Consider the following 21,621-nt stretch of genomic DNA (forward strand, 5'->3'; position numbering starts at 1 on the left):
ACAGCTCTCTTCTAGTGTGCCTCTTCATTACCCTCATCTCTGTCCTCTGTCGAGAGACTCCTACACAACCCACTGATCAACTCATTCAGCCACTCTACCTCTCTTTTCTTTTCAGTGGACGGATTCAAATATCTAGTCTCTCTCTCTCTCGCTGCTCTGCTGTGCGTTTGTGTGTGCGTTGTAAAGAGACATGGTTACATTTAGTCCAAGAGGTGAGTGAACTGCACAAAATCTACATTAAGAGGTGGCCAAGGCCATGCACAGTGTTGACATGCCCGTCAGAGTGATTATCTCTAAATGTAGGTGTGAGGGCGAGCGTCATTATTTATGTTTAAATAAACAGTGAAGTCAAACTCTCTCTGGGTTTGTTGTTCTCAGCTCTGTGTCCACATGGGACCGAATGGCGTTTCCTTCAGTGTACTAATGTTCCTCTCAGAGGCTAAACATGTTTTATTCAAATGAACCCGTCCCTGTGTAACCGTTAGCCCTGCCAACACACAGGGGGAAGAGAGACAGCCCCGCCCACTCAGGGTCGCTGTTATCAGAGGCATAATGGCGGGGTTTCATTCAAGGAGAATCAACAGAATTTCAAAACCAGAGATAGACTTCTTTTTTCGGTCCGAAGGAATAAGAACCGAGTCGACTTTGGAAAAATGGTTGCGCTCAGTCGGAACATTAAGAGGGATGGGGGAGGAGGGGATGGGGTGCGCTCAAGGGTCAGCTTTGTTTTGGTTTAAGTGACTGGTGCTAAAGTGCAACATCTACTGAACATTCACTCTGAAAGTCGCATCTTAGACCTTTAAGTAATCACAAGAAGCAAGGCTGAGTCCACTACAGTAAGTCATGATGTGCTCAGTGGTAACTTTCACTGTACGTGTAGCAGCCACACTACTTCCTTGTTCGAGAGTCCCTGAAACAAAGATTTGGAAAACACTTCTGACCCAGGTTTACATTTAAATCGCTCAGGTTGCTTTCTATGTGTTTGGGGTGAAAGCAAGATAAATGCACAAAGAAATGTGGGTCTGGTTCTTGCTTTCAAATTGGACTTCCCAGAATCCCAGACAGTGTGAAATAGAAAACAAAGACTAGACATGCTGGATGGCTGCACCAGACGCTCTGACTGCTACAGTTGGGTTAATTGTGAAAAAGTAAGATGGTTTGTCTATTTTCCCTAATAAAGGTGCATCTGTGTGTGTGTGTGGATGTTGTTTAACCAGTGGGGGGTCGGTTAATTAAGAATCAAGGGGGGAAGGAAAGCCCACCTTCAGTCAGCCTAATGAGTGGGATGAGACCTGCTCTTAATTGTTGTCCACAATGGCGACATTATTCATTAGAATGAATCACTCTGTCAGGCAGACACATGGCCGGGCAGGCCGACACACACACAGCCTGAGGACAGCATGCATCATGAACTGATAACCAATTAAGACTTTTACAAACTGCTTTTTATTAATTATGTATATAAAAACCCCTGATTTAGATAGAAAATTACATTTATACTTTAAAAAGAACTAAAGACATATACACTATCTAAATATAGGCCTAATAGTAAGAATTAATTAAACTATTATATTAAGATTTAATTGTTACTTGCACAAATTTTAAGACTGTGTAAATTTGCTGCATTTGATTGGAATAACTTTCTGTATTTTTTTCAATATGAGATTCTATAATCACAGGGCTGCATGGTGGTCGGCTGTTGCCTCACAACAAGAAGGTTCCTGGTTGGAATCCATGTCGGACAGGGCCTTTCTGTGAGGAGTTTTCTCTCTGTGCATGCTCTGGTTCCAGGTGCTTCCTCCGGCTTCCTCCCAGAGTATTGAAGACATGCTCGTTATGTTAACTGGTGACTCTTAATTGCCCATTGGTGTGAATGTGAGTGTGGCTGGTTGACTTCAGCCCTGTGATTGACAGGCGACTATCGGTTCCAGCCCCCACTACCCCGAAAGGTAAAATCAGTGGTATGGATAATGGATGGATGGGATCTATATACCAGAATGAATGTCACTTTTTTCCCCAATATCTTTCAGCCCTACTCTCTGGTTCGGTTATCTTGTGTTGTGGTCATGGTTATCAAACTTCAATGGGTCACGATGGCTTTCACATATCCACTAATGACAGGGGTAGATTATGATTGTATGATTTAATGTAAATCAGTCCATCCAGGTTTTAAGGTCCATCATTACTACTGTTCTGAGATTATTTGTGTATTAACTTTAAATAATATGAAACTGATTTCTCTTTACATTTAAAGTACAGTACACTTTAAAGACAGGTTGTACCGGTCGTAGATTCCCATCAAATGATCAGAACTGTCTGTCTTATTGTTTCATCACAGCAGGGATTGCTGTTGTTTTTGTACTTTCTATCCTCTCCTCCATTTATCTCTATTCCAGCGTTTGGTCCGTGTTGGCATACGTCTCCATTAGTCCACATTAGAGCTGACTTTCTGTTTTCTGAAGAAGACAGAGGTTTGTAACTCTGCCCCACAGACCCTACAGAGGCAGAGAGGGTCCCTACCAGAAGAAAGCAGATTTTTTTTTTTTTAACACTCTGGAAAATCTGACTGGTCTAAAAGAGCTTACAAAGTCATAGAGGGCTTACACTTTCTTGCCAATAATGTAACACTACTCCACTCATCTACAGGTGGTGATAATGTGCCAAATGTGCTGCACTGCACCAACAAAGGCGGCGATTAAAAAAAGTGCTTGCCCTTAAAGATCGAGGTAGATGAGGCATTTCAAACTCCCAAGATTAATCGATTTTGCAGATGTTTAAAGGTGAGGAAATCCATTTAAATCATTCTCAGATCTCAAGGATACACACCTTGTGGTACAAAGTGACTTTTTTTTAAACCAGATCCCCCCTCACCCCCCTCACCCCCCTTTTGTTTCTTTTTCTTCTTCTTGTTCTTTTTGCACAACAGGAAGATAGTGTCTGAAAGCACCATGGAATCACCATCAGTAGGTTGAGCTGTTTGACTTCCCCCTCCTATCATGAAATATATAAAAGAGAGAACCGTCTGCAAGAAATAGCTGTGGACCCAGAGCTGCCTGTGAAAATGTGTTCATTATTGAACTTGCTAGTTAGCTTGTGTTTGTTGGTGATGCTGAGTATGTGTTCCTGTGAGAAGGCAAGAGCCTTTTCTGACAGTGTTTGTATCTGAGCTGTGTATATGAGGCAACTGAAATCCACATCGATCTGACTTCAACTTCCCCTGAGGCAGTTTTTAAAGGAATAGTTGACAATTGTCTGTTACGATTTAACATGAACAATTTGAGCACTCAGGTCAGGCCTAACGATCCTACAGTACAGTGTGGGCATTGAGCCTATGAGCATTGGTAGTGTGGTGTAAACGTTTGACTCGCTCAGTGAGTTAACATTCCACCACGACATTTATACAATCGACCCCAAAGTGTTGCATTGCCACCATTTTCTTGGCTCATGGCTAAAGCAAAGAGTAATATAAACATTTTTTTTTAACCTAGTATAGATTTCAAACCCAAACATTAAAAAAAGGACACAATGGTCTCGGTTTTAAAAATACCAGAATAGCTTTATTAAGAACAATACTTCTGTAAGTTGCTTGTGGTCGATTATTTTTACTGCTCTGCAAAATTCTTAAAAGTCAACGAAAGAGGAGGGAAATGTTTCTGGAAAACAGCATCTAATTTTGTCTTAACACTCCTTGCAGGCTTTTAAACCGGGGGGGGACATGTTGCACTGTTTAACTGGGATGATTGTTTACATATTTGATGAACCTCCTGTGGTCACCATAAATGCCCAGCTTCACCTGCAGAGCCTCACACTGATGATAAACCGAGCAATAACCTCGAACACTGTCCCCTCTTATTCTAAACACTCTTATTGTCTTCATCAACACAAACACAGCAGCACCTCAAAAATGGTGAAGCTCGGCCTTTCTAACTACCCACTCAGTGCAGAATGGCTCCATTGCTACTCTGATATGTTGATGGAAATTAGCAGATTTTTAGACTATAATTACACCTCGTCTCCTCGGAGGCAAAGCCGGGCCTTATGGAATAATTGGGGGAGGCAAATGAGAGTGTATCCGTGAACAGGAGACATTAAAAAGAATTCCCTTGCTGGGAATGCTGGGCTACCTGGAATGCTGGAAGCCTCCAGAACAGGTGATTAGGCAGGAGTAGGTGTCATTAAAACTCCATTAGCACAAAACCCAACCCCCGGTGCTCTCAGAAAAACACACACACTCGACGAGAAGCGTAAGTGTGTGTGTGTGTGTGTGGTGTGTGCAAGTATCTAATGACTCATTTAGGACCCCTACCTCTGGGAACGTGACAGTGAGGACCCTCTTGCGGCTGGCTCACTAAGTGCCTGCTTATTAATTAAACACAGCTGAAGCTCAGGGGATGGCAGCGGTCCTGCATATCAGCTTGTCAGGTTTCACTCTGTGTGGGGCTAAATGAAAAGGCTCCTCCTGCGAGCGAGGCCCAGCTGGATCCAGGAGCCAGACATGTTTGTTGCATGCATCAGAAGTCATTACAAGAAATATTACAAAAGCCCGCCGCCGCTGATATGTGGTCAGACTTGGATTGCCTCCCTGCTGTTTGAGGGATGTAGTAATCCCAATAACCCCCGGGTGTGTAGGTAAATGTGCAGTGCATGTAGGGGGGTAATTTGAGCTGCAGTCCTAGATTACAGATATCAGCCACACCTTGAGAATGAGAGAATTGAATCAGTGAAGCAGTGCTGCGAAAGCCAATTATCATTCTACCATTAAAACGCTCTTACCCGGCCTGCTAATTTCCCCTCGAATGTGTTGTTCTAATTATGAATTAAACTCAAATAAGCTCGGGTAATGAAGTTTTATTCCTTTCAGGGCCCGCACCTTTTCCTCCATGTGTTGTCCTCCTGTACACAACAAGCCGGCTTATTTCCTGCATCCTTGGTTGGACTACCAGAGGTGTTTGAGGAAGCATTGTTGTGTAATCCCCAGAAATAGACCTCGGCTTGTGGCTTCATCACCTTTGATTGAACTTGTTTATATGGCTTTGTTTAATGCTCCCCTATTGCTTTTCTATAACGGCTTCTGCTGAAATGACACAGAATTCCATTTGCCGTAATGCCTTGGCTATTGCCTTTGTTTGCATTGTGCTGGTAGTCTAGCAGAACCGTAATGAGAGATTGAGCCAGTTGCTCACAAGTCCCATTTTAAGCGAACAGAGGAGAGTGCCACTGGAGCTCATTGTGAAGACGGGCAGAACCTGGACTGCAATGGCACTGCCCTGCCCACAGACATTAATCCTTAAAGCCGGACTATTAACGGAGAGGAAGAGGAAAACGGTGTGTGTGTGTGTTTGTGAGTGTGTGTGTGTGTTTGTGAGTGTGTGTGTGTGTGTGTGTGTGCGTGAGTTAGTGTGAGAGCCACACAGCCATAAACAGAAACTAAACTGCTCTGCTGCAGGAACAGAAACAGCCGTTTGGGAAGTCAGAAAGCAAACTGAAATGTAATTAAAACTTTTCTAGCAACATTGATACTTTTTTTTTTTTTGCCGTCTTTCAAAATGGAAATGGAGTTCAGTGAAAGGAGAGAATTGTGAAAGAATTGTAGTATTCAATGGTTTCAGTTTAAAGACAATCTTTGGCAGATTAAATGTTGGGTTCTACTCACAGGTTTTTGTCATTATTCTAACTGTCAGGCAGCGCTCCACACATCAAACGTTAGAGAGCTAAGGCTTGGAGACACAAGACTATCACAACATCCAATGGAAAGATCTTCTTAACATCGACGTCTGAAGGATCACCTTAAAAAATGTCAAAGTGTCTCATTTATGTTTCTCTTTGCATAAGAGGTGGCCATTTTTCTGCTTCTTTTTGCATGTATCCTCTTTCTGTGGATTCCCTACAAATGCCTTTAACTTCATTGTTCAGCATTCACTTAAAGGCAGAATGTGTGATATTGTACACATAAATACAGTAGAAATCAAGTATATCCTCTGTGAATGTCTCTCTGAGTCATGACTGTCTACAATGAGTGAGAAGCGTGACTCCTGTCAGCTTTACTGTTGTCAGAGCCGTGTTAACATCATGTTTACATGGACGGGACGGCCTTGTGAATAAAGCTATTTTAGTCAAGGACTACAGAAAAGAAGAATAACATCACTGCATATTTGGATTGTGTTTTTAGATCACGGTCATTCTGTGTTAATTTATGTTCAATATGAAGCTAAGAGCTAACCAAAGTGTGCTAGCATTCGCCTGCTAACACAACAATGGAGGACACAGGTGATTGCAGCTCGAGGAAAGGACAATTTTGTCCACTGCTTGCGCTTAACTGTGCTTAATTATAGTGCGTTCTAATTAACAACTTCTTCGTGTGAACGTGAGGGGAGAGGGGTTGGAGGTGTGTAGCTGGAGGAGAGCGGAGGCTTCAGAATAAAGCTGTCGCCAAACAGCTGCTCAAGGGCGACATCGACTGGATCAAAAAGGCACACATTCTTCTTTTAAGACTTTGCTACAGAGCTGATCTGAATACTGCTGTTGTGACTTTGATGTAAAACCGACTCTGAGGCACATTCACATTCGAACTGCTGTCACATATGTAGACCACAAAGCATGTTTGGGAGGGTTAGCATGGTCTCAGACAGACACATAACTGGATCCTGATGGAAAAGTTCATTTAAATCATGTGTTGGCACCAAATGAACAATCCCAAAGGAAACTAATCGAGATAAATCCTGCTTGGATGGCTGATAAAACAACTTTTTTGTTCCTTTTAATAAAAACATTATACAGCATTAAGGAGACAAAAATTCCCCTCTGAGGTATTTTTGTGTTTATTCTTTGTCGTAAATCTCTGGATATGGATTATGTTTGTATTTCACTTTTGTCTTTCAATAGAGAATAATGGTAGAAAATATTTGCACTTGGTGTGTTGGAAAAAAAAAAAAAAAAGTTTTCCCTGCTCAGGTTCTCCCGAGGCCCAGTGATGTGGATCTTCAGTCTTTGTGATGGCTCTCGTAACGGAGCTGGATGGCCTCTGAGCCTCGCTAATTGTGCTGAGAGCTACCAGATTGTCTGTCTGTTCTCATTCCCCTCTCTTCTTCTCCTCCCCTTTCCTTCTCTTCCTCTTTTGTTTCTCTCGGCCCGTCGGCTGCCTTTACCTGATGATGTCACGGGTTAATTGTGCTGCAGTGCTCAGTGCCTCAGAGGCCTCACTAAGTGACTCCCGTCTGCTGGGAGAAAGTTAGAGAGTCCCTTTGCTCTTTAAGAAAATACACACTTGAATCGAAGATTTAAACACACACACACACACATACACACACCTACCGCACACTCGTAACTGGTGCTGTCGTTCTATATACACCTAATGAGGATAAACTCACTTTTAACCCTGCTGTGGATTACCATTAGTTGTGTCTCTACTGACGGGCCCTTCCGTTCTCTCTTTTCCCAAAATCAGAGCTCTAACGCCGTGGGGAGAGGAGCGGGCCGACTCCCCGCATCCTGGAACAAAATCCCAGCAGGAGCAGATGTTCCACTCCACCGGAGGGAACTGGGAGGTGGTTGGTGGTGTTGGGGGGGGGGGGGATGCAGTCTCCAGCCTCCTACTACATTAAATGCTAGCACCAAGTTTTTGTCACTAATCTATCCTCAGCGCTGTTCCTTTGTGAATATAGAAAGCTACACAAAGACACAAACACTCATGCACACACTTAAACCATTACCAACTGTCAAGAATACAAAATCGGACAAGATTTCAAAATAAGATGCTTTAGGCCTTCCTGGAATAATTTCTAAATGTTGCCCTGAAGCCTGACCTTAAACAGACATAGGATTAATCTACAGATTGAACATTTAAAATGACTTGCTTACACTAAACTGTTTTTATTTCCTTTGCCTGTAAAATAAGTTTCTGTTCTATAATTAACCAAACTCCAAGTGTTAGACAACATGATCCATCCAAAGAGTATCAAATGTGAACTGTTGGACAGCAGTCTTTCCTAAGGTTAATCATAGGAATCCCATACCTGATTGTCTTATTTTGACATTATTAGTGAATGTTGCACACTTTTTGTTGCTGATGTGACACAGAGTGGTCGTATCTTAAAGCATAGGGGAACCCAAGCTGACTTTTTTGTCAAGTTAGGATCGGGATTTCACACTCACAGAAAACTTCTTAAAAAAGTCCAAGCTTCCTCCACTAAAGGACGGCTGTAGCTGAACACAGTGGACTAACTGTTTGAGTGTTCCTACGGGATCCTAACTCTTAGACGAACTGCATCCATTATTCAATGGAATATGAACTTTTCACTTGATCATGTCAACATGTTGGCAGTGGTACAAGCAGATGCTCAGGAAAGTTACAAAACAAAACCCTTGAGGAGGAAATGTTTGCTGGGCTATTTTGGGCCACTGGGTGCCACATGATGTTATGTCTGATGTACACTGGACATTATGTCATACTCAGTCTCTATCACATCCTCTGATAAGTTATTGAGCAGACAGAATGAGTTGATGTCCACACTTTGGCTTAACATCTTGTTTGTGACTCTTTCATTAGTACTGCACCCAGTCTACTTTTTTAGACCAGTTTGTTTTATACTAGTCTGAAAATGTATGAAGATGCCTTTATGTTCTTTGCCTCATGGTACTAATGTGGTACATCATTTTGACCACACCCATGAGAGCAGAGCAGAGCACATGTATACATGCACTTTATGTAACGTGGGCTCTAAAATTATAACTTTATGATAGAAAATTAGCACTCATGGTTGCACAGTTCATACTGTAGCTTTGTACTCTGTAGTGTGAAATGGAGGAACTTTAATCTAAAAAAAAACCCACCAGTAACCACCAGTTACAATACTGCCATGAACACCAGAGAGGATTAAATGTAAACAATCTTAAAAGCAAAGCAGTGCGCTGTTTTTACCCCGTTTCTACTTTGCTCTCTGTCGCTAACGTAGACAGACGAGGAACAAGGAAGGAGGAGGCTCATCATCACTCACTTTTCTCACTCAGCAGAGCTTGTTAGCTTGTTGTACAAAGCGGAGATAATGATGTATTAATAATATCCACATCAGAGATTGAAATGTTGTGCTTTGACTTGTGTCAACACCGGAGAAATTTTTTTTTATTGGCTCACAGCGAGCCATTTATTGAGTGTCTGAGTTTTGTGATTTGAGTCAAACAGCTTGTCAATACAAACCCCGAACTTCTGTTTGACCACCTTCAATAGAAAAGTACTAGATGTCAAGCTCTTTGTTACGGCAAACAACTGCGCTTAAGCAGATATGGTAACCCTTCCTCGACTACGTTACAGCTCTTGACACTGGGTCATATTTTAGTTTCCCCCTTACATGAGTAGGGAGGTGTGGGGGGAGGTGGGGAGTGTTTTTGTTTACTTTCTGCTTGTATGTTCAGTCTCTTCTGAAAAGGCTAAAAAATAAAGTATAAGAAAACAGAGTTGAACCAATAAGTCATCGACTCATAACTTTTCATTTATGATATACATGATGTACCTTATTTTGGCTGTATGTGCTTCTCTGTTCTTGAAAAATGCAGAAGCATCAGTGTACAGTGCTGTGAGGAGAATGAACTGGATGCAGAAAGTGATTGCCCTGCAGTGTTTGTCATCAAAGTACAGGGAAGTTGTGTATGTGTACATGTGTGTGTGTGTGTGTGTGTGTGTGTGTGTGTGTGTGTGTGTGTGTGTGTGTGTGTTTGTGTGGTGTAGTTGTCATCTCACCCCGAACATTTGCCGGAGGTCGGGGTCTCGGAAGCGGAAGGGGATGTTGGAGACGTGTAACCTCTTGGGCTGCTGCTTCTCCGACGAATCGCTGGGCTGCAGGTGGAGCTGCTGGGAGCCCTCTGTCTGTACAACCTCCTCTGCCTGCTGCAGGGAAACACACATGGTGCAACAGATAAGCTCCCGTCGTGGTGGGGGGAAAAAAATATATATCCTGAGAGCAATAAAATATCTAGGTGAGAGGCTCGGTGCTAGAGTGACATGAATAAAACAGATACTTTACAATAGATGAGGATTGACAGAACATGGAGGTGAAATATTAATAAAATGGAGAAGTGTGTGAAAGCGAAAAAGGAGGGGAGGTCGACATCAAAGAAAGCTTTTTGAAACTCAACCCTATACCTCCCTGTGTAGCTCTAAATGTGAACGTTAGGTTAGGGTTTTGTCTTTTCACAACAGAGATACCCTCCTCTTGCTCCCGTCACGCTGATATGTGCCCTGGAGGATTTAGGAAACTGTTCAAAAATCATTCAAAGAAAACAAAAGAACCAACAACATACATTCCTATAGACCTTGAAGAGGTGATTGGTGCTGGATTTAACTAGATGCACCCAGAACACATAGAGCTGCCTTTTGGAGCACAGTATGTACTTATTGGACACTTACGATTGAGGTCAGATGCAAACATTCGGTGTCACTATAGGCAGAAGATGTGTTGAAAGGCGGGGCTCTTTTTTCAGTCCATCGACAGGCAAACCAGCGTCAGCATCTGCGACCCATCTTTTTCACTCAGAGTGACCATGTCCTATCGAAATCCTCTTTGTTTAGCTTTCATTAAAACATTTCATATAAATAATTCGGACTTTATGACAATACATCAACTGAACAAAGAGGGACACTTTCATTGCCATTTGTCTGAAAGTCGTCAGTTCACATGGTCACTCTTTTAACCACAACACCAGAACGTCATTTCAGTGATATTTGGTGATATTTAGAGGAGAATCCCTCTCCTTACACCACTGGAAAGCCTACAAACATACTGACAGCGTTATCTGTTTTTGATGTGTCTGGGTCGATAATGCTGCTGTTTAGGAAGTGAAGGGTGAGAAATGCTAATTAGCTAACATTCGCTAGTTAACGTTAGCTAATAATAGTATCAGGGTGACTGTCACCTGTGGGTTTCAGTGTTCTGGGGCAGTTATGAGAGTTAACGGCAGGAGTATTTAGATTTAGTCAACACTATAATTGATGTCAGGATGAGGGGAAGTCCGTTCTTTTTTTCCTCTCGCAGGGTCTGCAGAGGGTCTAACTGCAGTAATCCACAAATGTCCTCCTCTCTGGGTTTTCTTTCTCGGATTAAATTCTGTAGAAGCAAAACCCGGGCTTCGTTTCCTCGTTGGTTCAGTGTATCACATTCAACAACAACTGTATTTCATTTGAAGAAATGGAAGATAAAAGTGATAAAAATACGTAGGGGGTAACTGAGGCCAGTAACTTCTAAGCAGCGTAAGGTGGTAGAGAGTCTTTCTTGCCCGCCAGGTGGGCGGTTCCATAAGAGTGTGACGTCACCTGAAAGCTGTGAATTGTCCCTGGTCTAGATTGTTCTATTTGACACCGACATGACACCATCTTCACATTCATATTTTGAAGCATTGGGCCTCTGATCACGCTGTGTGGATGCATTTGGGGATATAATGGGCTTTTAAGGTTTTTGATTTTCCTGATTTCAGGTATTCCCCAAAATGGCTATCTTTTAGATGGACTGACTGCTGATTTCCTCTTAATTATCTTCTTGTTGTAATAAATGTTGGTCTCACTTGAAGTCAAAGAAAATGCAGTTTTACGGCTCCTCCTCGGCTCTGTGAAATGCTTTTGACCTCTTTAAAAGAAAAGCCTTTCTAGGTATTGTAACCATCTGTTTCTAAATGCTTTTAACTGTGTTAGTCTGTTGTTTGCAGGGAGAAGGGAGATAGAGCAGAAGGGGTTGATGTACATAATGAATCAGACAAAGCGGGGGAATGGAGGGATGAAGAGAGAAGGAATGAAAAAGACAGAGATGGAGACGGAACGATGATGTCAGCTAAACCTGCCCCGATCAATGAGAGAGAAGTGCTGAAGGTAGCGGCATTCATACCGACAGAGCGAGAGAGGAGAAGAGAGAGTGAGAGAGAGAGAGAGAGAGATAGACGGCGTGAGAGGCAAAGAGAGAGAGAGAGAGAGAGAGAGAGAGAGAGAGAGAGAGAGAGAGAGAGCATGGAGAAAGTAAAGGAGAGAGAGTTCAAAGACGCATGCAGGATAAGTGCTGATTGAAGGGAGAACAGTAAAAAGGGAGAGACAGGCAAGTGAGGATAATGGCATTACATCACACAAACACACACACACGCACACACACACACACTCAGCAACACAAACACACACACACACACACACACACACACACACACACACACACACACACACACACACACACACACACACACACGCACACATAGCTGAATAGGCAAGGAGTGCTCCACAGAAAGGGACACAGAAATAATCAGATGCTGGTGTGTGTGTGTGTGTGTGTTGGTGCGTGTTTGTGAGACACCAACACTCACTCACACACACACACACACACACACACACACACACACACACTCAGAGTTTAATAGCAAAGAGCTCATATCAATCCTTGGCCAGTGGCAGACGCTGGGACCCTGTGATGATAAAGCACACTCTCCCAGGCACTTAGTCCCTTGTCTACACGTACACTCACACATACACACATGCGAGCACACCCTAACACACACGCGCACACACACGCGCACACACACACACACACACACACACACACACACACACACACACACACACACACACACACACACACACACACACACACACACACACACACACACACACACACACACACAGAATGTGGCCGTGGGGCCGGGTGTTGCAGGTCAGATGGATGGTGTGGACAGGCCTGTAATTATCCCCTCGGCCGTCCTGCACCTCCTCTACATGTCAACATCCACTGAACTTTTGTGACTCACAACACAATGACGCTCAACTATTGACAACTTCTTTACGACTTTCATTTGACTCTCGTGAGACAAATTATTAGTGGGTTTAAGCAGAAATGTAACTGCTTCCAGTATTTTAATTCACCAGCAGAAATAGATACAACACAGGCTTCAGAAGTTCACGTCTGAGTATCCAACATGTTTGCACCATCAACATGTCAAATACAGCAGCCAGAGCTAGATTTATACTTCTGTGTCACATCTACACCATAGTGAGCACTACCTGAGCTTCTGCTTCTGCGCTTTAACATTTGGATTTGCTGCTCTGAGTGAGTTGCACAATAATATGATTACGAGGAACAATGCGAAAACAGCGAGAGAGGAAATCAGTCTGTTTCACAATGTCGGTGTTGTCTTCATAACTGATTTTACGCTGCCCCAAATGGACAGAGAAAATGCTTATTGCAGCGCGCTTCAGTTTCCTGAAGAATACATTGTAGGAATCAAATGAAATATGTTCACAGTGATTTTACAAACATGAAGGCTCAATATAAAGTTTCCTCAATCTTTTTGATGAAACAGCATAGTCCAGGTGAAATTAGATTTTCCTGCAGAATTTGTCTGCTGATATAAGTACGTTTTTTTTTTTTTTTTTTTTTAGAAAAAATAAAAGTTTCTGATGAGTGGCTGCACGGTTGTCTAGGTAGGGGATAGCGCTGTTGCCCCATAGCGAGGAGGTTCCTGGTTTGAATCCCCGTCTGACAGGAGCCTCTCTGTGTGGAGTTTGCATGTTCTCCCTGTGTCGTACTCCGGCTTCCTCCCACAGTCCAAACACATGCTTGTTTGGTCTAAATCATCTGTAGGTGTGAATGTGAGTGTGGCTGGTTGTTTGTCTCTATATGTCATCCCTGTGATTGACTGGTGAACAGTCCAGGGTGTACCCCACCTCTTGCCCAATGACAGCCCCCAAGCAACCCCGAACGGGAAAAGCGATAAAAGATAATGTTATATGGAAGTTTATGACGATCCTTAATGGGTGCAGTCTGATTTAAAAATTTAATTGAAGCGTTTCTAAAAGTTTTTTTTGTTTACGGATAAAACACAAAGATGCTCTGACTGGATTTGTTTTTAAGACACTGATTTTAATTGTTTTTTCTTCATATCGGCAAAGAAAAAAAGTTAATCAAATTCAATCGACATTTCACTGTTTTAGAATAAGTTCTGTTGGTTTGAAAAAATATATATACTTAAAGAAACACAATCCATTCATGTGCATGCCATATATGTAGTGACCGTAAACTGTCCAATCAGCAGTCTTCTCTTTTTTTTATAATGAACATCCCTCTTTATCACCTTGTTCTCTCCTCTCCCTCCCCGCCCAGAGCTAAGCAGCCTTCCACAGGGAGCTGCCTCGGTTCCGTTTGGTCTTTTAATTTGTGTTAATTGCATGTTAATCGAGCCACATCTGCCTGAGCAGAGGAGCAGAGGTGGTGGTGGTGGTGGGGGGAGGGGGGGGGGGGGTAATTACATCAAAATGCTAAAGTGGTACAACCTGAAGACTTTCAGTCAGTGCATGTCAGGCAGGTGAAACGTGTAAAAAAACATTTGTCTGCTAGGTTCATCATTTAAAGGACCAATATGTTAGATGAATTCTGAGTTAAATCATAAAGTGACCTTACCACATCAACAGACATTAAGGAAACATGCTATGTTGAAGTGTTGGCTTCTCTGACAACAATGCAGCAGCCAGTATGTCCTCCTCCTAAGTTTAGATTCTGGTGCATAATGGTTTGTATTTGTTTTGACCAGAGAAGGTAGATGTTTTTTAAGGCGCCCCCACATGGCAGTTTTGGACGCTCCTCGTTCTGCCAGGCAAACGTCAAACCAACAGGTGTTGCAGCGATGGAAGCGGGGAAGCGAACTGGTTCAGATGTAACTGATTCTACCCGGCCTAAAATGCCTCTGCATGTTTCTAATAAGCTCCACAAGCAGAAACGTGGTGGATCAATTTTGGAGATGCTTTTAAAAAAGAAGAGGAAAGTTTATGAGAGGCAAGAGTGACATTTTTTTCTCCACCATCAACTGGTTGAGAAGATCTTTAGTTGATATTTTATGGTTAACGCAGATCCTCCAATCCTGTCGGTGTGTCTGGGGATTTGAAATAATTGTATCAGGAGAGACTTAATTCTAAGTAAACAATCATGTAATTTACAAGTTTGTAAAAGGAGAACACGTTCAGTGAGTTTGGCTAGACTCTATCAGGATGTCTGCACACTTGATGGAGTAGTGAGGGCAAAAGCTGGATAGGATACCCCCCCCCCTGATGGAGTCTAGTCACCGGTGGTGGTGATGAAAGTATGCAGGATGTGATGAGGGGTGGACATAGGAGGAGCTGAACCTGGACACTGTTAAGATGGAATGGAGGTGTGGAGGAGGGTCGCAGCGATCAAACTGATGGGGAAAGAGAAGGAAAATATGAGAGGTTGGTTGATAGAGGTTGTGGCAGAATCTGGTTGGTTAAGCACAAAAGTAAACGCCCCTGATTGGCCGATAACTTAAGCAAGAATATAGAAGGAGAGTGAGAGAGGGGGGGGATGATATGCTGCTGTTTATTGTTACCACTGTTTCTGAGACAAAGTGGGAGTGGTGAGTCCCTGATGGGAAAGCGACTTCAGAAAGCCTGGTGTTGTTGTGCGACTTGAATTATTGTCCTCTATGTTTAAACACCATTCAGCCCTTTGTAAAACCAGTGTTTTATAAATACAGATACAAGGATTATTCACATTACATCGTCATTTACATGGTTAGCCCATTGCACAGTAGGCTATGTTCTATAATCTCATTCAAAATAGCCAATGCATTACAAATCCCTACATAGAATAAGTCCCGCTCCCTGTTCCGCTCAGTTCTTCCATCCGGTGGCTGAGGTCTTTCATTAAGCTTAGCATGGTATGGAATGGAACGGCTTTACGGCTGTAAGCCCTCCTCTGCCTCGGTCACAGAGCTCAAACCCGTCTCCCTGCCCTGCCCTGCCTTCTTTCTCCCCTCTGTGGTCACCCTGCCTCCGCCATCCACGCTATGTGAGCAGTCAGGCAGGAAGAGGAAATAATTACATGAACATTATCATACACAAACAGCCCGCACTTCCTCCTCTGTCACCACGGAAACAGTTCTGAGCGGTACAGTATGTGCGTGCCTGTGTGAGGAAGGATGCTCTGCAAAAACTAATCTACCCAACCTCTTATGCCAGTTACAAACACACACACACACACACGCACACACGCACACACACACACACACACACACACACACACACACACAATTCCCTCCACATGTTCACTGGAAAACACAGTAACGACACATCTGAGAGCTCTAACGGAGTGTGTAATCAGGTTTAGATGTTTGAGGCGGTTTTGGCTGTGTGTGTGTGTGTGTGTGTGTGTGTGTGTGTGTGTGTGTTTGTGTGTAAGAAAGATCGAGAGAGAGAGAGAGAGACTTGCTGAGCTCAGCAGTGCGTCTGCGGCCTACCTTCCCCGGGCGGATAATGGAAGTTATCAGATGGGAGCACCGCCAGACAGGTAGATTACAAACGGTTAGGCGGCTACAGAGACTCCTCTCACCAGGGATTACACCAAGACACACACATGCACACACACACGCATACACACACACGCATACACACACACACACACTAACACAAGCACACGAAAGGAGACTCAATGTATAGCGGGAGCCATCTTTAACCCCTGCCTCTCTTCTTAAACAGTCTCAGGCAGCCAGAGTGTGAATGACATCACTTTTTAAAACTGAAGGAAAACACTCAATCAAAACAGAAAGGACTCCAGGCATGACTCTGAATAAATGTGGAAAAAAAAGACTACATCAGCTGTTTGGATTGTATGACCAAAAAAAAACCTTCCACAGCATCCCCTTTGGTAGATGTCAGAGGTCACTGACCAGGAGTTGTTGTCTGAATAGAAGCTGATGTTACCATCGCAGACAGTGCACACATTTACATCCAACACAGTCATTCATAAAATGCTAATCGCTAATCTGTCAGCCATAGACTTTATGAAAGAAGTGGACATGGCCTCTGAGTCTGAAAAGCACATCATTGCCCCTGGCCACTATGGGGGATTGCAGAGGTTACAGAATGAAGTCAGAGTTTACACAGGTCAATGACATAATGGTGTGGGTGTGTGCATGTCTGAGTGTGTGTGTATGTGAAGCTTGCGTTCCCCTGACACTTCCGCAGAGTGTAAAAGTATTAAACCACAATATTTATTTCATTCTTAAAAGAAAATGTAGCTGCTTGTTCATGGACTTTCAGTAAATTGTTTCATTTTTATGACATCAGGTTATTTATCAAATCACTTTTTTTATTCCCTCAGGGTTGTCTGCGGTCATCCTTGTATTTCCATATTACATTTTTAGTGCAATAGAAAAATATACCTTGGTGGTGTTTTAGGCCGACACTGAACGTGCGCATGGTGTCTTTTTCTTTTATCCTGCAGTAACTACGTCTCCTGACAGTAACAGTTACAGCTCGTGACAAACTCTCCACAGCGACCGTAAAACACTCCCAGTGATGCTGACTGTACTAGGAACTTCTCCCGTCGCTGGACTCCCCATCTCTCCCATCCCTTCCCGCCGTGCTCCGATCTGATTGGCCCTGACAGCTTGAAGGCTCCTCAGCCAGAGACGAGACGCGGTGCAGTTATCTATGGTGTGGACGTACTTACTGGAGTATCGCCTGCATGTGTGCAAGTGTGTGTTTCAGTGGTGAAATTCAGCTGAAAAATAAACTAGTCTGTTTGTGACATGAAGCCACCACTCTGTCCCTGCTCTGTGTGTGGTACATGTATAGTTCATGCAAGCATTTGCACGCTCACTGATGTCACAGTGAAGGCCCAAAAAGAAGATACCAAATCCTTGTGAAATGCTAAGATCGGGAACTGTTCTCCCCTCACTTTTCTGAAACTCATTTACTTTCTTGTTTTATGTATTTTCTCCCTGATTTTCAAGCTTTTTATCGGGAGCAGAGGCTTCTTCTTACCTTTTAACTTCTGGGTTTCATCTTGTGTGAAGTTTGGTGTCAAAGAAACTTCAGAAAGACAGTCAAGAGTCAGCGAGAGAGAGGTTTAACTCTCAGTTTCCTGCATGCTTCCCAGCATGCCACCCAAATCTATAAAAGCTCTTGAGCTGTGCTGAGCACAGTGAGTGAACCCTCAACCTCTTCTCCAAACTTTAAAAAATCTTCAAAGGAAGATGGCACACCTGGGACGTATGGATTAAAAATACAGTGTGGAAGTTTAATTGAAAGATGGAAGATGGGCTTTTACAAATTTTTTCCCCCCATTGCATCTTAAAGATTTAATTGCATTTTTGTATTAAAATGTATTTAAAAAAAACATATTGGATCATGCAGAAACAACACAGATCAGTGCTGATGTCGGTATCTCTTTGAAATATTTATTGGTCAAACTTGAGTTTTTATCCATTGGAAATGCAGCCAAACCTTACAGAACGTTCCACAAAAGAGAGAGAGGGACGAGATAAATACAAACTGCTGACTCACCGTGACTGTGTTGGCCGTGAGGGCCGGGGTGTTGCTGTCGTTTCCCGGTTGTTCGTTCTGCGTGTGCGTCTGCGTGTACAGCGTCAGGGCGTGCTCGGCCACCGTGCTTGGTCCTGTGTAGTCGGTCGGCGGGTGGGCGTGGGGCGTGGCGTACTCGGCTGGGATCCCGTTCTGTGGGGGGGGAGGGTACTGGGCCGGTGGGAAGGGCTGGGCCATGGCTTCAGGGGGAGCTGGGGCCTCTTGGTTGCCCTGAGGGGAAGGAAAGAGAAAAGCCAACAGGTCAATGAGGGGTTCACTTTTAAATAGTTTTGTTGTGGCTTTAAGTAAGTGTTCTGCTTGGTAAATGATAAATGGACTTGAGCTTGTATAGTGCTTTTCTAGTCTTCTGACTACTCAAACACTTTTACACCACATGTCACACCTACACATTCACACACTGATGGCAGAGGCTGCTATGCAAAGTGTCCATCAGAAGTAACTAATCCCATTCAAACACATTCATTGGCCGCCGACGAAGCAACGGGAGCAACTTGGGGTTAAGTGTTTTGCCAGTGGAAACATCGGACATAAAGCTGCAGGAGCTGGGGATCGAACCCCCAACCTTCGACCAACTAAGCCACAGCCTAACCCTAACCCTTGGTACAGCATACCAACAATACATTAAGGGTGCCAGACATGAGGCATTGACACTGTAGTATTTTTTTATCTGTATATATATATATTTTTTTATTCGAGTAACACATTCTCCTGAATATCTTCAAATATGAAATATCAAAAAAAAAAAAAAAAAAAAAGAGGATGTGTGTTTGTTGAGTTGATTTAGAGGTTTAAAACAGAGCCTGTAGTGTTGTCATGACAACAGGAATGCATGTTTCTGTGTTTGTGTGTACAGTTTCAGTCATGAATCTACACTTTTATGTATCTGGCTCCGGGTCGTTTTTTTTTTTTATCGGAGGGGAGGGTGAGGACATGATTGGCTGTTGGGAAAGAGAGACTGAGTGTGGGGAGTGACAGGATGAGAGCGTGGGGGAGGAGAGTTAATCTGTTTATCTCCGTAACAGCCACGGCTTGGTCATTAAAGTCCCAACAGTGACGAGACTTGGAGACGACACAGGAAATCATCAAAGGTCCCGTCTGGCCTTCAATAAACTCGAAAAAGAGGCGATCAAATCAAATGAAGAATAAAACGTGTTGCCCTCTGTCGTGTGTGAGTGTGTGTGAGTTTATCCTTTTGACGACGTGACAACAGAAGAATTTGGTTTTCTTTTGCAGAACACGACACTGCTTCAAAACACTCTTTCAGAAAAAACACACACACACACACACACACACACACACACACACACACACACACACCCACACACACACACTCACACACACACACACACACACACACACACACACACACACACACACACACACACACACACACACACACAAATAGGGATCGACAAACACGTAGGCCAAAAGAAAGTGATGCAAATTACACATTTTACGGAGATTAGAAAGATCAATTAACTGATACTCCTTTGATGACAACCTCAGTTTTGAAATTTCTAATAAAAGTTGGCATTTTCTCGCCTCCACTTTCCTCCCTTTCTTCCTCACTCGCTTTAGTGCTTGCGTCTCCTCGTCTCTCCTCTTCTAAGGTCCGTTTTTTGTGCCCCTTCACCCCCGTCTCATCTACATGCCTGTCAGATAATCATTTCCTCCCGAGCAAAGGGCCGATGATGAATCCATCTGACATATTAGCGCCCTGCTCTTCTTCCTCACCGCTCCAAAAAACTTGAAGGAATATGTTTTTTTTTTTTTTTTTTTCTAAAATGTCCAAAATCAATCCCAGCAACTTTTGGAGGTGGGGTGAGGCTGTGACCTTAGCTGTTTTTTCCGATAAAGAGGTATTGAAGTTGGCGATTCCTACACATGGAGATTGATGGTGTAAAGCATAACAAAGCAGTTTGCCGATGGCTCGCATCGTTTCTGGCAGAGAGTCGCCTCGGATCCCCCGGGCAAGAGGAGCGTTATGCTCAATTTAGAGTTGACTTAGTGTCACTTCACATCTAAATTTAGAAAAATGTGAATCTCCAGCAGAAAACAAGTCATCATTAATGAAATTGAACTTTGTTGTGCTGCTTCGATCTGAAACGAGCGATGCTTTTTAAAAAGCCTCGTGATGTCCAAACAGCATAAATAAACACTCAGTAAAAAAAAAAAAAAAAAAGTAGATAAATAAAACCTGAACACAGATTTATACATCACAGCTCTTTGAAAGCTTTAACGGCTCTTTAAAAACTGCAGTGATTTTATTTTTAATAGACTTTCTCATCGCTCAGGGTGTTTTTATCATCGCTGAAAACACCTTTTTACAATTCAGATTATGGAAGAGTAAAAAAAGGGTAACTGATGTGTCAACGTTTATTTCCTTTTATCCCTTTTCAAATTGAATTCAACGACTTCAACGGAGTTAGAGTTTGAGGAGCGATTGTGCCAAAGACAAATGTGCGAAAGTGATGAAACAGATGTGAAAAAGGCAACACAACCTTTGATTACTTATTAGGTCAAACATTTCATCAACATCTCAGTCCAGTTTTTCATACTTTTTCAGTTTTTTCTTTTTTTAAATGCACATCTTTTAGATCTGATAAAAAAATGTACTCCTCAAACCCTTTGCCATAACACGTCATAGTAAACGAGAGTTATGACCAATTAAGTACAACAGGTTGCCCTTGAATAGTTTTAGAGATGTAATGTTATAAAACTTTACATTTCAGCTTGACTTTTACATCTTCAGGATTTTTACATCTTAAGATTGACAACAGAGCAGCTCCACTTGCCTGAAAGGAGTTGGGCCTTTTAGATAAAGATTTTGTTCCCACCAATAATTCTGAGGATTGTAAAATTCTGCAGCTCTGCACCTTATAAACCACTGCTTTGATCTATGCCATCAATGTAAGCTATATCTTGGTATCATATTTCTCTTTTTTCCCCCTGCACTTACATTTATTGATAAGGCCGCTGAAGAGAGTTGGGAAATGTCAGGATGTGAGAGTGAGGATGATTTGCATAGAAGGTGTTTGCAGGTCAAAGCACTGATAGCCGAGGTAAGTTATGTCAAGCCCATGTAGTGAGGCTATAGTCCTCCAAGCCGACCGACCACCTGCAGGACTTTCCCACATGTCATTTCCATCCCATGTTCCTATCCACTGTACTATCACTCCATCACTGTGAATGCACAGGGTGCCGACGGGGAGCTACGGTACACAACATTTGACAGGCTTTGGTGTTCTTGACAGAGAGCAGTCTGA

The 21,621-nt window shown here is 43.0% G+C and overlaps 1 protein-coding gene across 4 annotated transcripts in view; it reads right to left on the reverse strand.

Annotated features, from left to right (window-relative positions):
* The window catches only part of LOC109988579 (RNA binding protein fox-1 homolog 3), a 542,301-nt gene that overhangs the window by 48,049 nt on the left and 472,631 nt on the right, over positions 1-21,621 (reverse strand). For 3 of the 4 annotated variants that reach the window (XM_065949247.1, XM_065949244.1, XM_065949246.1), the window contains 2 exons: positions 18,317-18,565; positions 9,734-9,880 (listed from right to left, as the gene is read on the reverse strand). In XM_065949247.1, coding sequence (XP_065805319.1) covers positions 9,734-9,880; positions 18,317-18,565 — 396 coding nt within the window. The remainder of the gene's footprint in view (positions 1-9,733; positions 9,881-18,316; positions 18,566-21,621) is intronic. The other variant, XM_065949245.1, reaches the window with a different exon arrangement.

Source organism: Labrus bergylta, chromosome 21, assembly GCF_963930695.1.
Source record: "Labrus bergylta chromosome 21, fLabBer1.1, whole genome shotgun sequence".
In the NCBI taxonomy this organism is placed as follows: Eukaryota; Metazoa; Chordata; class Actinopteri; order Labriformes; family Labridae; genus Labrus; species Labrus bergylta.